The following is a 15,155-nucleotide window of genomic DNA, read 5'->3' on the forward strand; positions in this document are numbered from 1 at the left end:
AAGTTTAGAAGTTTAAGAGTTGTTAAAGCCATTGATCTTTTTCTATTATTTTTTTAAATAAACACACCACCTACCAAGTTGTCATCTTTGTCGATGCTAGAGTTGTCCCTTTTTAAGATGTAGCGTTTTTGGAAATCATCCATCTTGTCGTCTTTGATGTGTTCAGAAAACTTCTGATCTGGTCTAAACAGGCAAAGAAATATAATCCGCCAGTTATGATCGAGGAAGTGTTTTGAGAAACCCATGATTCCCTGCCAGCCGCAATCTGTGAAGCCAGCGATATAATTAGATTTTCTTGCCAGCAAAATGCAAAGTGCATTTTTTTTTTAAATGACGCTGGGAGAAATCGGTTTTGCTTGAGAATATTGTGCAGCCTAAGCTGTCTGACTTGAGAGCTGACTGAGAGAACACTCACATTCTTGTATTGCTAGTTTTGTTGATGATGACACATTTCCCGGTTTGGTCGACGTTGTGGTCTAAGCCGAAGTAAGCAGCAACTCTGTGTAGGAGCATTCGGTGGTAGGAGGTCATGGGGGGAAACTTTCTCCTATGGCTCCTGAAACAGTGAAGAATATTCATTTATGCAGCTCCCATTTCTCTCCTCGAGGAAGGTATACACCGATCAGCCATAACATTAAATCCACCTCCTTGTTTCTACACTCACTGTCCATTTTTATTTCATCATTCAGCTCTACGTACCAAATAGAAGCACTTTCTAGTTCTACAATTAATGACTGTTGTCCATCTTATTATTTAGGTGGTGAATCATTCTTAGCACTGCATTGACAATAATATGGTGGTGGTGTGTTAGTGTGTGTTGTGCTGGTATGAGTGGATCAGACACAGTCCACTCACTGTCCACTCACTGTCCTGTGATCGCTCATCTATTGCTGCTGTTTGAGCTGGTCATCTTCTAGACCTTCATCAGTGGTCACAGGACGCTGCCCACGGGGCGCTGTTGGATGGATATTTTTAGTCGGTGGGCTATTCTCAGTCCAGCAGTGACAGTGAGGTGTTTAAAAACTCCATCAGCATTGCTGTGTTTTATCCACTCATACCAGCACAACACACACTAACACACCACCACCATGTCAGTGTCACTGCAGTGCTGAGAATGATCCACCACCTAAATAATACCTGCTCTGTAGTGGTCCTGTGGGGGTCCTGACTATTGAAGAACAGCATGAAAGGGGGCTAACAAAGCATGCAAAGAAACAGATGGACTACAGTCAGTAATTCTAGAACTACAAAGTGCTTCTATATGGACAGTGAGTGTAGAAACAAGGAGGTGGTTTTAATGTTATGGCTGATCAGTGTATTTCCTGGTGCAGTCCCTAGCGGACCCTTTCTTTTTCACCAATGCTTTCTGCACAGGCGCCTCTATGTGCTAATCTGGGTCCTTGCACAGCGTTTGAAGACCCCACCCATATAGTCCGGTCATCCTGCCTTAGCAGACACTGTAGTCAGTTAAGAGTCTGCTGCCAATTGAGTTTCGAACTGAGGAGTTCAGAATCTCTGCGCTGGTGTGCTAGCGGAATATCGCGCTGCGCCACCTGGGCACCCTGATTAGGAGTTTAACTGGTAGTTACTGGTTACACAAGATTCATCAGTTCAAGTTTAATGTCAAACACAGTCATGGACAATTTTGCGTCTGCAGTTCAGCTCACTTGCATGTGTTTGGACTGTGGAAGGATACCCACTTAAACATGAGGAGAACATGCAAACCACGCAGAAAGGACCCGGATCGCTCCAACTGGGAATCAAATCCAGGAACTTCTTGCTGTGAGGTGACCGTGCTACCCACCGAGCCACCCCGAAACAGTGTGTGTGTGTGGGGGGGGGGGTTGATACAGACATCACCCGCTGGATTGAGTCATGTCTGATTTAGCCTGAAGTAACATTTCTCTCCTGCACCCAGAGCAAGGTAAAAAGAATAGTTCTGGGAGTAAAAAAAAAAAAAACCCATACAAGTTACAATACTTGATGAAAAACAGCCAGTGGCGAAATAATGTGCCTGAGGGAAGCATTAACTCACTCATTGTTACTGATAAAGTCGAGGATGTCTTGTTCCAGCTTCAGCAGCATCATTCTGTCCCTGCAGTAGACCAAGCACAAACATTTACACCATTATTATTTCATCATCACCTCCGAAACGACTACTGGGAGACCAGCAGGTGCATCAGAATTTACTTTCAAGCTGAATAAACTGAGAACTGAATGCAAATACCAAGTCGACAGCAAGAAAAAGTTCTACGAACCTGGGGTTGTTTTTCAGTGTGTTTACTAGGAACTCGTGTAGATCAATGCCAGTCGAGTCTGTGTATTCCTGACTGGAATCTTTAGAGAGAAAAAGCAAAGAATCTGAAAGCTGTTTTTATAAACCCGAAAATACAAATCATCGCACATTTTTACGAGCACGCACCTCTTGACAGCATTTTGCGCTGCATGTTTTCCGATTTCTCCAGCTTTTCGGACGTTTTCTCTCCGTCGTCTTTGATTTGACTAGCTGGCGTGTTCTCTTTGTCGAAAGACTGAGACAGCTTGATCTGAAATTCATCCTGTGGGTGAAAAAAATCGGTGGTTGTTAGGAATGAGTATTAGCACCCCCACCTAGCCTAAAGGGAGCAGTCAAATACGACTATGGATCAATATTAATAAGGTAAAAAAAAATTGAGATCCTAGATCGATGATTTCATACATTGTTAAGTGAAAGTGAGGTTAGAGATGGTTCTCTCCCTACATGCATGATGCATGAATATTAAAAAACAGCCAAATGTGACGGTTCTCCTTTAAAGATGTAATTACTATGTAATACTATCTTTAGTTGCAGCTTTCTCCTTAGTTGCAGGGTAAAGAAGTATATACAATCAGTCCAATAGAGAAGTGTGCAAGGTGCAATTCTTCATTTACATAGACTTGTTTCTAAACCCCCTTGTTTCTACACACATTGTCCATATTATCAGCTCCACTTACCATATAGAAGCACTTTGTAGTTCCACAATTACTGACTGTAGTCCATCTGTTTCTCTGCATGCTTTGTTACACTACAGCGCAGGTATTATTTGGGTGGTGGATCATTCCCAGCACTGCAGTGACACTGACATGGTGGTGGTGTGTTAGTGTGTGTTGTGCTGGTATTAGTGCATCAGACACAGCAGCGCTGCTGGAGTTTTTAAACACCTCGCTCTCACTGCTGGACTGAGAATAGTCCACCGACCAAAACTATCCATCCAACAGCGCCCCGTGAGCAGCGTCCTGTGACCACTGATGAAGGTCTAGATGATGACCAACTCAAACAGCAGCAATAGATGAGCGATCGTCTCTGACTTTACATCTACAAGGTGGACCAACTAGGTAGGAGTGTCTAATAGAGTGGACAGTGAGTGAGCTGTGTCTGATCCACTCATACCAGCGACCAACACACACTAACACACCACCACCATGTCAGTGTCACTGCAGTGCTGAGAATAATCCACCACCTAAATAATACCTGCTCTGTGGTGGTCCTGTGAGGGTCCTGACCATTGAAGAACAATGGTAGGTTAAATGGTATGTAGAGAAACAGATGGACTACAGTTAGTAATTGTAGAACTACAAAGTGCTTCTATATGGTAAGTGGAGCTGATAAAAATGGACTGTGAGTGTAGAAACAAGAAGGTGGTTTTAATGTTATGGCTGATCAGTGTATACATAAATATTATTATTATTTTTAGAGTAGAGAACACTGAATATCGATGTACTTGTACAATGACAAAGGTATTCGTAATAAAGTGTCCAAAAATAATAAAATACTTTGTTTAAAGTGCTGGTTCCAATCAATCCCTGTGTCCAGAAACATTGAGGTAAATGAAGACAAATTTTAGCAGTTTACCTGAACATTGAAACATGTTAAATCAAAGCAGATATCGAAATTCATATATTTTACAAGGAATAAATAAATAAAAAACTAAGCAAAAAATAATTGTCAAGAGCATTAATATAATGCCCCTGTTCTAAAAAGAATTTTTTTTTCATAAGATCACTTTCCTCTGTATTTGCGTCGGCTTTTATTATTAGTACAAATATTTATACTCGGCTCATTAGATATTTACTTTTAGTCATGGGAACAAAGAAAGATCTGCTGTAGTTATCGCTGTGTTGAGGTTAATTAATCATTTGCGCACTATAAATGATGTACAACCTTCCAAATCACTACAGGTCAAAAAGCTCCTCTGTGAAACATTTACAGTAATCGTAAATGTAACCTATTTCGGCAAGTTGCCCCATTATAAGGGTTTAAAAACTATGACCCCACCACTAACCAATTTCTCAGTACATGGACTTTTTATCACTCTGCATTACTGAACGTGCATATCCACACAAATGTTACATAAGTAACTTTTATGTAAATAATAATAACAATATTAATAATAGTGATTAGCGTATATTAATCTTATTGTTACTATTTGTACATTCTGTATTTCTGCACATGCAGCCTATCATATTTAGGTATGAATCAAAACCTAAAGCACAATTGGCAGTGCCTGCAGCAGATACTAATTGGCCACCGTATCTGCAGGGTGGGGGCCGGACTATGTGTGGGTGGGTGGGTCTTCATACGCCGTGTAAGGACCCTGATTGGCGGAAGAGACGCCTGTGCAGAATGCAGGGCCGAGAAGAGGAGGGCTGTGCACGTGTCGGAAGAGGCATGTACAGCGACGTGCTCTCCTCGGATGCAATCTGGTATCTCTGGTAGCAGCGGAAGACCAAATTGAGTGTGCTAAATCGGGAGGAAAATGGAGAGAAAATGCATTTAAAAAAAAAACCCATCATATAAAAAACAAAAGTGGAAAAAATTGAAACGGGATCAGAATGAACACTTTTCCAAATGTTTCATAATATGATGTAAATGTGAACATCGTGTTGTCATGGTTATTAACATAAAGACCTACAACAATTAGATGCAAATCTCCATTTACACGCACGCAAGCAAAATGTTAAGCATGTGTAGAGTACCACTTAGTGTATACGTTACCATGACAAAAAAAAAACATCATATAAATAACAAAAGTGGAAAAAATAAAATGTCTGATTTATATTTTAATGAGGCAGTATTTCTAATTTCACTTCACTTTACATGTAGTAATAAAGTATCATAATCTTTATTACGACAAGAACCGAGACAGCTTTTCAAGTCTCAGGCTTTTTTATCTATGCATACAGCATGTACACTTGGTAGGAAAAAGCCTAACTGCAACTAGGGTAAAACTGAGGATACTCGATAATGAGACTTGATAATGAATAATTTGCTAATAATCGTGTTGCTTCTACAACGCTTGAGCTCCACTGATGTAAGAAGTAAAAATCCCATCACCTCCAGGCGAAGGAAAAGTGTTGAAGCACTGCACTTTAATATAGCGACCACCAACAGTGATGCCTTTAAGCATCAGCCTTAAACACCAAGCGTTCAAATCCACTGCGTCAAAATTCAGACCTTTACTTCAGTGTGTTAGCAACAGATTATATTTTTTTTGCCCTGAGCTGTCTGAAACCCTGCCATTTGCCAAGTGGAAAAGCCCCGGCACCCCGGCGAGAAGCTTTCGCTGCATATCTTTTCTTTCTCCTCGGGCTTAATGGTGTCCTTGTGCCTTTGCTCCCTCCACAATGGCTCGGATCGGGCCGCCTCTCTCCCGCCCCCTACCCATTTTCCTTTGATTAACAATGCGGCGAACACGGGGGTCCGTTTTGTTTTTTCGAACCGGGCACAAAGGCGAAACGGAGCAGAACGGACGCACCACTTGACGCCCGTGGAATCGTGGAGCATTCTGAAAGAAGCTTTCTTTTATGGGGTCCACAGGAGAAGTAATGTTTACATTAAAAATGAGGGGAGCTGTGTTACCTCACCCCTCCTTTAAAAAAAAAAAAGTAGTATATAGAAGCTGCAGCTAAACCAACACTTCTAGAAAAAGCATCAGCGCTGGTGCATTAAGCTTGGTTCCATGATTAATAATTGAACGTAGCTCTTGCATTTTTAAACTGCTTTCAAGCCCATTAAAGAAATCTGTAAATTAGTTGAATAAAATAATCACAATTCTTTCCATATAGACTCTAAATTATTTAAATCTTGGTATCATGAGCTTATGGGAGTCGAAAATGCCGAATTGAAACAGGATCAGAAAGAACGCTTGCCTAAATGTTCCATTATATGACGTAAGTGTGCCACATCCTGTTGTCATGGTTATTAACATGAAGACCTACAACAGTTAGATGTAAATCTCCATTTACACGCATGCAAGCAAAATGTCAAGCATGTGTAGGGTACCATTTAGTGTACACGTTACCATGACGACAAGCATCACACCGGTCTCGTTAGAATAAGAGAAGCATCGGTATGTTACCCAAGTTTTCAGTTGCTGTCGGTTTAGTTCTTTTTAATGCATTTTACCCCCTTTTTCTCCCAATTTAGTGTAGCCAATCCACTGCTAGGGACCCTGACGGCGTCTATACTCGGCTGACACACATTCCCTCTAACGTGCACAATCCACCAATCCTTGACAAGGAGGAACGCTGGTTTGAACGTGGAGTCAAAGAGGCCATTTACGTGAAGAGGGAACGACCATCTCTGAACCGGGGAGGGGACCTGAGAGTACATCTCTCACCATCATACAACGCCGTAATAGGAGCTTTACCCCAATCATGTGTGAAAGACACACATGGCCATTGTAATTAATGGTCATTGTGATTTACATATGGACCTGATCACCGGTTCCATTGTTATGCAATGGGCAGTGATTGGTCGTTATGCAAATCAACTGCATATAAGGTTGGGGTATTCAACACCAGCTCAGACTGAAGAAGTCATTCGGATTGAGTGACGAAACGTATCTCTACAACAAACTTGTGTCCAGATGAACTGATTCAACTTTGTGGATTTGTGTACCTGGATTATTGAGCATGCATCAACAAATCCACCAATCTATTCCTATTCTCCCATACTATGGTAAATTAGTGTGTGAGGTACGGCCCAATCTCTGTGCTTTTACACTTCTGTACAAGCGCCCTGGGCAACCAAGGTCCTTACACAATATCACCTTTAGTCTGGTCTTTCCAACCCAACAGACTGGAGGCCAATTTTGTCTCATTCGTCTCTTCCGAAATGTTGAATTTTGTGCACATGAGCAGAACATAATTGATTAAAAATGTAATTAAATGTATTGTGTTTACACGACTATTATTCTTTCATTTAGCAGATTATTTAAAGGATAACCCCACCTCACACAATCAGATAAAAACCTTGTCTTCAAAATTGCCACATTTGAACTAGGCTATTCTGAGTGAGATGTATAAATGGACATATTCTATTCCGATTAAACTATTAGTCGGAATCTTAAGGGATTATCAAACTGCATATAAACATGGTAAGCAATAATTAGAAAATCCATTGTATGGAACATTGGGGGACAAATGAAATCAGCACATATTTAAATGATACCATCAAAAATTTTCTATTACAAATTGAAAGAAACCCTCAAAGTGTGCTAAAATAAATTTGTTTTATAATGCCATATGTTTTCAGTCTTATATTATTGAGGAATTTAAGGATCATTTCTGTATTTCCTAATATAAAAACAAATAATTCCACTGTCAGGTTATTTTGTGCGGCATCCACTTCACAACTCTTACAGCTTTCGGAATCTTCTGTTTCGCAGATGTTCTGCATGATTCCTCTGCCGCTCGCACCACCCTTACCCTGACTACCATGCTCTGCATCCTACACGAGCAGCTGACGGGTGCAACCGAGAGCCGTATCACTTATACACGCTATGTTGGATGTCTGGCCAGTTCGACAGCAGCACTGAGGTGCAAACTTCGAGTGCTCAAACTTTCCACGGCGGTGGACCAGTGCATTGAATCTCTGGTCCTCCCAATCGCTCGAGATAATATAGCTGGTTTCATCTGATGGTTACGATGGTTATGTGTTAAACGTTGTTCTAGCTTGGATGTGATTTCTGCATAACAATCAGTTTACTGACACGATTTTAGTCAATACCATTTTTGCAGAAATCACATAAAGCCCATGTCTGCCAAATGAATCCTACATTTGCCTGTGGCTGATAATGCTGCCAAGTCCTGATTTACTTTCCCAAGTAAGTATTTATTTTTTAATATAATAATTACAACTTTCACAGCATTACGTTGCACATTATTATGTTCAGTATTATGTTCAGTTCTTGCACACTGTTCTATGTCATTTTGCACATTTCTTTCCCTTTATCTACTTTAAATTGCTTTATTTTCTAAGTATAATTAAAATTTCTTTTAATTTAAACTTTTTACATAAAAAAAAAAAAATCTATTGTCCCAATTCGGTCTAAACACTAACGTGGCTGTGCAGTCACAAAAGCATTTCAGTGCCAGTTGTACCGTGTAGCTTGGATATAATTTCTGCATAACAAACAGTTTATTGACATAATTTTTAGTCTATACCATTCATAGAAATTAAATGACACTACTGTCTGCCAAATGAAGCCTACATTTGCCAAATCCAGCTAGAGATGTGGCTGATAATGCTAAAGTCCTGATTTATGTCCTTAAGAAACTATATATTTTTTAATATAATTATCACAATAATCACAACTTCCACAGCACTCTGTTGCACATGTTCAGTATTATGTTCAGTTCTTGCACACTGTCATTTTGCACGTTTCTCTTTTTCTATTTCAATTTTCTACACTTTTTACATTTCTATTCTGTAGCAATATAGTTGTCCAATTATGTCTGTCTGTCTATCTATTTGTATCAATCCATCAATCCATATATCTATCTATCTGTATCAATCCATCTATCTATTTGTATCAATCCATCCATCCATCCATCCATCCATCTGTATCAATCCATCAATCCATCCATCCATCTGTATCAATCCATCTATCCATCTATCTGTATCAATCCATCTATCTATCTGTATCAATCCATCTATCCATCTATCTGTATCAATCCATCTATCTATCTGTATCAATCCATCTATCTGTATCAATCCATCTATCTATCTGTATCAATCCATCTATCCATCTATCTGTATCAATCCATCTATCTATCTGTATCAATCCATCTATCTGTATCAATCCATCTATCCATCTATCTGTATCAATCCATCTATCCATCTATCTGTATCAATCCATCTATCCATCTATCTGTATCAATCCATCTATCTATCTGTATCAATCCATCTATCCATCTATCTGTATCAATCCATCTATCTATCTGTATCAATCCATCTATCTGTATCAATCCATCTATCTATCTGTATCAATCCATCTATCCATCTATCTGTATCAATCCATCTATCTATCTGTATCAATCCATCTATCTATCTGTATCAATCCATCAATCCATCCATCCATCTATCTGTATCAATCCATCAATCCATCTATCCATCTATCCATCCATCCATCTATCTATCTGTATCAATCCATCTATCTATCTGTATCAATCCATCTATCCATCTATCCATCAATGCATCTATCTATCTGTATCAATCCATCCATCCATCTGTATCAATCCATCTATCCATCTATCTGTATCAATCCATCTATCTATCTGTATCAATCCATCTATCCATCTATCTGTATCAATCCATCTATCTATCTGTATCTATCCATCTATCTGTATCAATCCATCTATCTATCTGTATCAATCCATCTATCCATCTATCTGTATCAATCCATCTATCTATCTGTATCAATCCATCTATCTATCTGTATCAATCCATCAATCCATCCATCCATCTATCTGTATCAATCCATCTATCCATCTATCCATCCATCCATCTATCTATCTGTATCAATCCATCTATCTATCTGTATCAATCCATCTATCCATCTATCCATCAATGCATCTATCTATCTGTATCAATCCATCTATCTATCTGTATCAATCCATCTATCTATCTGTATCAATCCATCTATCTATCTGTATCAATCCATCTATCCATCTATCCATCAATGCATCTATCTATCTGTATCAATCCATCTATCTATCTGTATCAATCCATCTATCTATCTGTATCAATCCATCTATCCATCTATCCATCAATGCATCTATCTATCTGTATCAATGCATCTATCTATCTGTATCAATCCATCTATCTATCTGTATCAATCCATCCATCTGTATCAATCCATCTATCTATCTGTATCAATCCATCAATCCATCCATCCATCTATCTGTATCAATCCATCTATCTGTATCAATCCATCTATCTATCTGTATCAATCCATCTATCTATCTGTATCAATCCATCTATCTATCTGTATCAATCCATCTATCCATCTATCCATCCATCCATCTATCTATCTGTATCAATCCATCTATCTATCTGTATCAATCCATCTATCTATCTATCCATCCATCCATCTATCTATCTGTATCAATCCATCTATCTATCTGTATCAATCCATCTATCCGTATCAATCCATCTATCTATCTGTATCAATCCATCTATCCATCTATCCATCAATGCATCTATCTATCTGTATCAATCCATCTATCTATCTGTATCAATCCATCTATCCATCTATCCATCAATGCATCTATCTATCTGTATCAATCCATCTATCTATCTGTATCAATCCATCTATCCGTATCAATCCATCTATCTATCTGTATCAATCCATCTATCTATCTGTATCAATCCATCTATCTATCTGTATCAATCCATCTATCCATCTATCTGTATCAATCCATCAATCCATCTATCTGTATCAATCCATCTATCAATCCATCAATCCATCCATCCATCTATCTGTATCAATCCATCAATCCATCTATCTGTATCAATCCATATATCTATCTGTATCAATCCATCAATCCATCCATCCATCTATCTGTATCAATCCATCTATCTATCTGTATCAATCCATCAATCCATCTATCCATCTATCTGTATCAATCCATCAATCCATCTATCTGTATCAATCCATATATCTATCTGTATCAATCCATCAATCCATCCATCCATCTATCTGTATCAATCCATCTATCTGTATCAATCCATCTATCTATCTGTATCAATCCATCTATCTATCTGTATCAATCCATCTATCTATCTATCTGTATCAATCCATCAATCCATCTATCTATCTGTATCAATCCATCAATCCATCTATCTATCTGTATCAATCCATCTATCCATCTATCCATCCATCTATCTATCTATCTGTATCAATCCATCAATCCATATATCTATCTGTATCAATCCATCTATCCATCCATCTATCCATCCATCTATCCATCCATCCATCCATCTATCCATCCATCCATCCATCCATCCATCTCAATCCATCTATCCATCTGTATCAATCCATCCATCCATCCATATCAATCCATCTATCCGTCAATCTGTCTGTCCGTCTGTCTGTCCATCAAATCAGTCTGTCTGTCTGTCTATTAATCAATCTATCTGTCTTTTACCACCGTGTTTACTCTTGTGAGTTACATTCATGGCAGGAAAGGTTTATGTGGGTTTGTCCAATTCTGTCTAATTATAACGTGGATGAGCAGTCACAAAAGCATTTCAGTGCCAGTTGTACTGTGTATGACTATGTAGGTGACAAACTTTGATTTGATTTGATTTTATCACAAGCAGTGGCTTGTCATTTAGTCTTCTATGGCAGGTACCCGATTGTGCAGAAAACCCCCAATTATTTGATATGAGAAAATTCTGCCTTGCTAAAGCATGTCAACTCAAAACCTTAAGTAAAGATCTTGAGAGCATAAACTCTTTTATATGTATTTTAATAGTTACATTCTGTCGAGTGTAAGATTGATCCTAGACACAAAGCGGAGAGCTTATTGATTCCATGCAAGTCATAGAAAACAGCCCAGTCCTACTAACTGAACTCTTCTCAGTGCTCGAGTTGTACTTCACTGCCTGCAGGCCGGTGTGATTCATAAAGCACCAACATAAAGACGAATAGATTTATAAATAGAAACAATACAAGAAAAGGAAAAAGAAGTGTGAGAGAGACGTTTGGTTAAGCCTGCGAAATGTTTACCTGATGTTCTGGAACTGGTTCAGAGGAATTTGGGGGAGGAGAGGGTTCTTCACAAATGGCCAGGCTCCGAACTAACTTTAGCTTTGAGTTAGACTGGGGAGAGCAGTGAGGGTTAGAAAGAGAGAGGTCAGGATGTACAAAGAACCACTGCAGGTTTATGTATACTTCCACAAACTTGCGTGCATGAACTTGATGAAAGTAAAACAAGAAATGATTTTTGAAACAGAAAATGATCAAGCAAGGGACCAAGGAACAGAATGATGACCGGGACTTCAGGTTAAGGGACAATAACTAGCCAAGTCAACAGCATGCCTATGAACATGCTGACTATGAACCTATTTGATTAGTGGCTCCAAAACACACACACACAAAATCATGCACAAATTTTACAGTATGCTCACACCACAAGCACAACCTACATATAATGGGAGTAGTTAATAAAATGCACCATGCGATAATGTACACAACATTAAAATGAAAATATGAACAAAACGTGTTTGCAAAGTAACCAAACTAACATTTCACACATGCCTCTTTGCCACTGTACCTTGGGCCTTTTCGTGTTCTGTCCCGGTATTTGGCGCTGCACGGCAAGCAATGAGATAAAACGAGACATGTTTATTACGCTACAGAATCCTCGATCAGCAACACAGCACTAAATATGACAAAGCTGTAGGCGACAAGACCTAGAGTCTGGCCTAATTCATTCCTTACCATCTTCTACAATGTAAATGCATTACGTTTGTTTGTTTATTTGTATTTTAACGTCATGTTTTACACTTTGGTCACATTCATGACAGAAATGTTACTCACTCATTATACAAGGTTCATCAGTTCACAAGGTTATATCGAACACAGTCTTGGACAATTTAGTGTCTCCAGTTCACCTTAATTGCATGTCTTTGGACTGTGGGAGGAAACCGGAGCACCCGGAGGAAACCCACGTGGACACACAGAAGGGACCCGGACCGCCCCACCTGCGGATCGAACCCAGGACCTTGTTGCTATCCACTTAGCCACCGTGCCGCCTAAATGCATTAGGGGAAAAAAATTGTGTAGTAGGGATGTAACGATACACTCTACCCACAATGCGATGCGATTCACGATACTGGGTTCACAATATGATTTTTTCCCGATTTTTTAAAACCTTTTATTATTTCTCTTAAGAAAAGAAGATCAAATACTGTATTTGTGATGATCTTTTATTTATCTAAATAATGAATGCCCTTTTATTTCTGAGGTAGGTACAAACTATGCAAAAAAATTTTGAATTAAGCCCAATTTGGCTGAAAAGCCCCAAATCTGGCAACCAGGCGTATAGCGCCAGTGACGCCAACCGGGCGAGGTGTATAGAGCCAGTGCCCTCTGCTATTTAACGTGAATATCGATTCATTTTACATGTCAAATCGATTTTGAATCGGTTATTAACTGTCTTTTGGTGCATCGCTACATCCCTAATGTGTAGCACTTCTTTACTTTCTTTCATAGATTAAGCATGATTTTATTCCTTTGTATTATTTACATCACTGAGAAACTCAACACAAACTATGCACAATTAAGGTGCTGCACTAAATTGTTGTGTACTTGGTATGGCATGTGGATTGAGACACAGCCATAGATGTATGCAGACTAACCGTTTCATCAGTATACGAGAGAGCATGTTTTAGTTCGGGATGCATTAAACGATGCTCTACAGAAACAATTCTGGCTGGATTGGGGTGTTTCGGATGACTGCAGTAGCTGAACATGCAGTACATATTTATTTCTGTATATATCCTGTACGAATAGTCGTACACTGCCAATCACTTCTTGTGCATTCGTCTCAACCACCCAGAAGAGGCCGTATTACCAACAAAGGCATCCCTGTTTGACAAATACCACCCCGTACAAACACACATCCAATCATGTGTCTGTGCAGAAACCTGGCCGGTCGATAGCAAAGCTAAAGTTTTAACTCAGGTTCCCAGCGTAGGTGGGCTAGCGTGTTAGAGCGGCCCAGATGTAATTTTTTAATTGTTTTATTTCTGGTTTGTGTATCCGCTTGTCAACTTATCAAACAACAAGCATTCAGGTATGTGGCTGGATTACATGGTGTAACTGTGATTATTATTTATTTGTTTATTAAAATTTTAATGTCATATTTTACACATTTTGGTTGCATTCATAACAGACACGATAGTTACATTACATGAAGATTCATAAGTTCAACCTCATGTCTTTGGACTGTGGGAGGAAACCGGAGCTCCCAGAGGAAACTCTGACCACTTCACCTGGGAATCGAACCCAGGACCTTCTTGCTGTGACAGTGCTACCCACCAAGCCACTGTGCCGCCCTACTTCACCATTCAATAAAACCTTAAGTATTGGCAATGTAAAACACAATGATGTGTTTGATAATTTCATAGGTTGATTAAGCTTGTTTGTTAATGGTTAACTATCAAGTAATGACAGTTGGTTAAGGGTTAAATATTTATATATTTATTAGGGCTGTCGAAGTTAACGCGATAATAACGCATTAACGCAATCTCAATTTAACGCGATTAAAAAAAAATAGTGCCATTAACGCAAATTCTAGTTCATGTTGAGACTTGACTGGTAGAACCAACGTTTTAATGTCGGACTTGCCACCGTTTTTCATTTGCGGTTTGTTAAAATAATATAACTGAGCGTCGTAGGGATGCACTTGCTTAATAAAGAAATAAATACACGGTATATTCACAAGTTGTCGGGAGCAAAACACTTTATTAACTTAATCTGTTACGGCACTGAATACCGGAGTCAAGCACGCTAGTCCATGAACTATGGAAGCCCCAAAAGGGTCAAAACACACTCACTTCGTGTAGAAACGTCCACTTTTCACATTTCACTTAAAAAACCTTGTTTTCTATAACATTTACACAGATTTTATTTAATGCGATTAATCGCGATTAACTATATGAAATTCTGAGATTAATCGCGATTAAAAATTTTAATCGTTTGACAGCCCTAATATTTATATATTTATATATGTATATATATATATATATATATATATATATATATATATATATATATATATATATATACAGTGTATCACAAAAGTGAGTACAGCCCTCACATTTCTGCAGATATTTAAGTATA

At 38.8% G+C, this 15,155-nt stretch overlaps 1 protein-coding gene across 8 annotated transcripts in view; it reads right to left on the minus strand.

Moving 5' to 3' along the window:
- The window catches only part of LOC134323895 (R3H domain-containing protein 1-like), a 110,608-nt gene that overhangs the window by 42,396 nt on the left and 53,057 nt on the right, over positions 1-15,155 (minus strand). For 7 of the 8 annotated variants that reach the window (XM_063005457.1, XM_063005458.1, XM_063005456.1 and 4 more), the window contains 7 exons: positions 12,583-12,618; positions 12,036-12,128; positions 2,423-2,558; positions 2,259-2,337; positions 2,036-2,095; positions 416-556; positions 75-183 (listed from right to left, as the gene is read on the minus strand). In XM_063005457.1, coding sequence (XP_062861527.1) covers positions 75-183; positions 416-556; positions 2,036-2,095; positions 2,259-2,337; positions 2,423-2,558; positions 12,036-12,128; positions 12,583-12,618 — 654 coding nt within the window. The remainder of the gene's footprint in view (positions 1-74; positions 184-415; positions 557-2,035; positions 2,096-2,258; positions 2,338-2,422; positions 2,559-12,035; positions 12,129-12,582; positions 12,619-15,155) is intronic. The other variant, XM_063005461.1, reaches the window with a different exon arrangement.

This window comes from Trichomycterus rosablanca, chromosome 12 (genome assembly GCF_030014385.1).
Source record: "Trichomycterus rosablanca isolate fTriRos1 chromosome 12, fTriRos1.hap1, whole genome shotgun sequence".
NCBI classification, from domain to species: domain Eukaryota; kingdom Metazoa; phylum Chordata; class Actinopteri; order Siluriformes; family Trichomycteridae; genus Trichomycterus; species Trichomycterus rosablanca.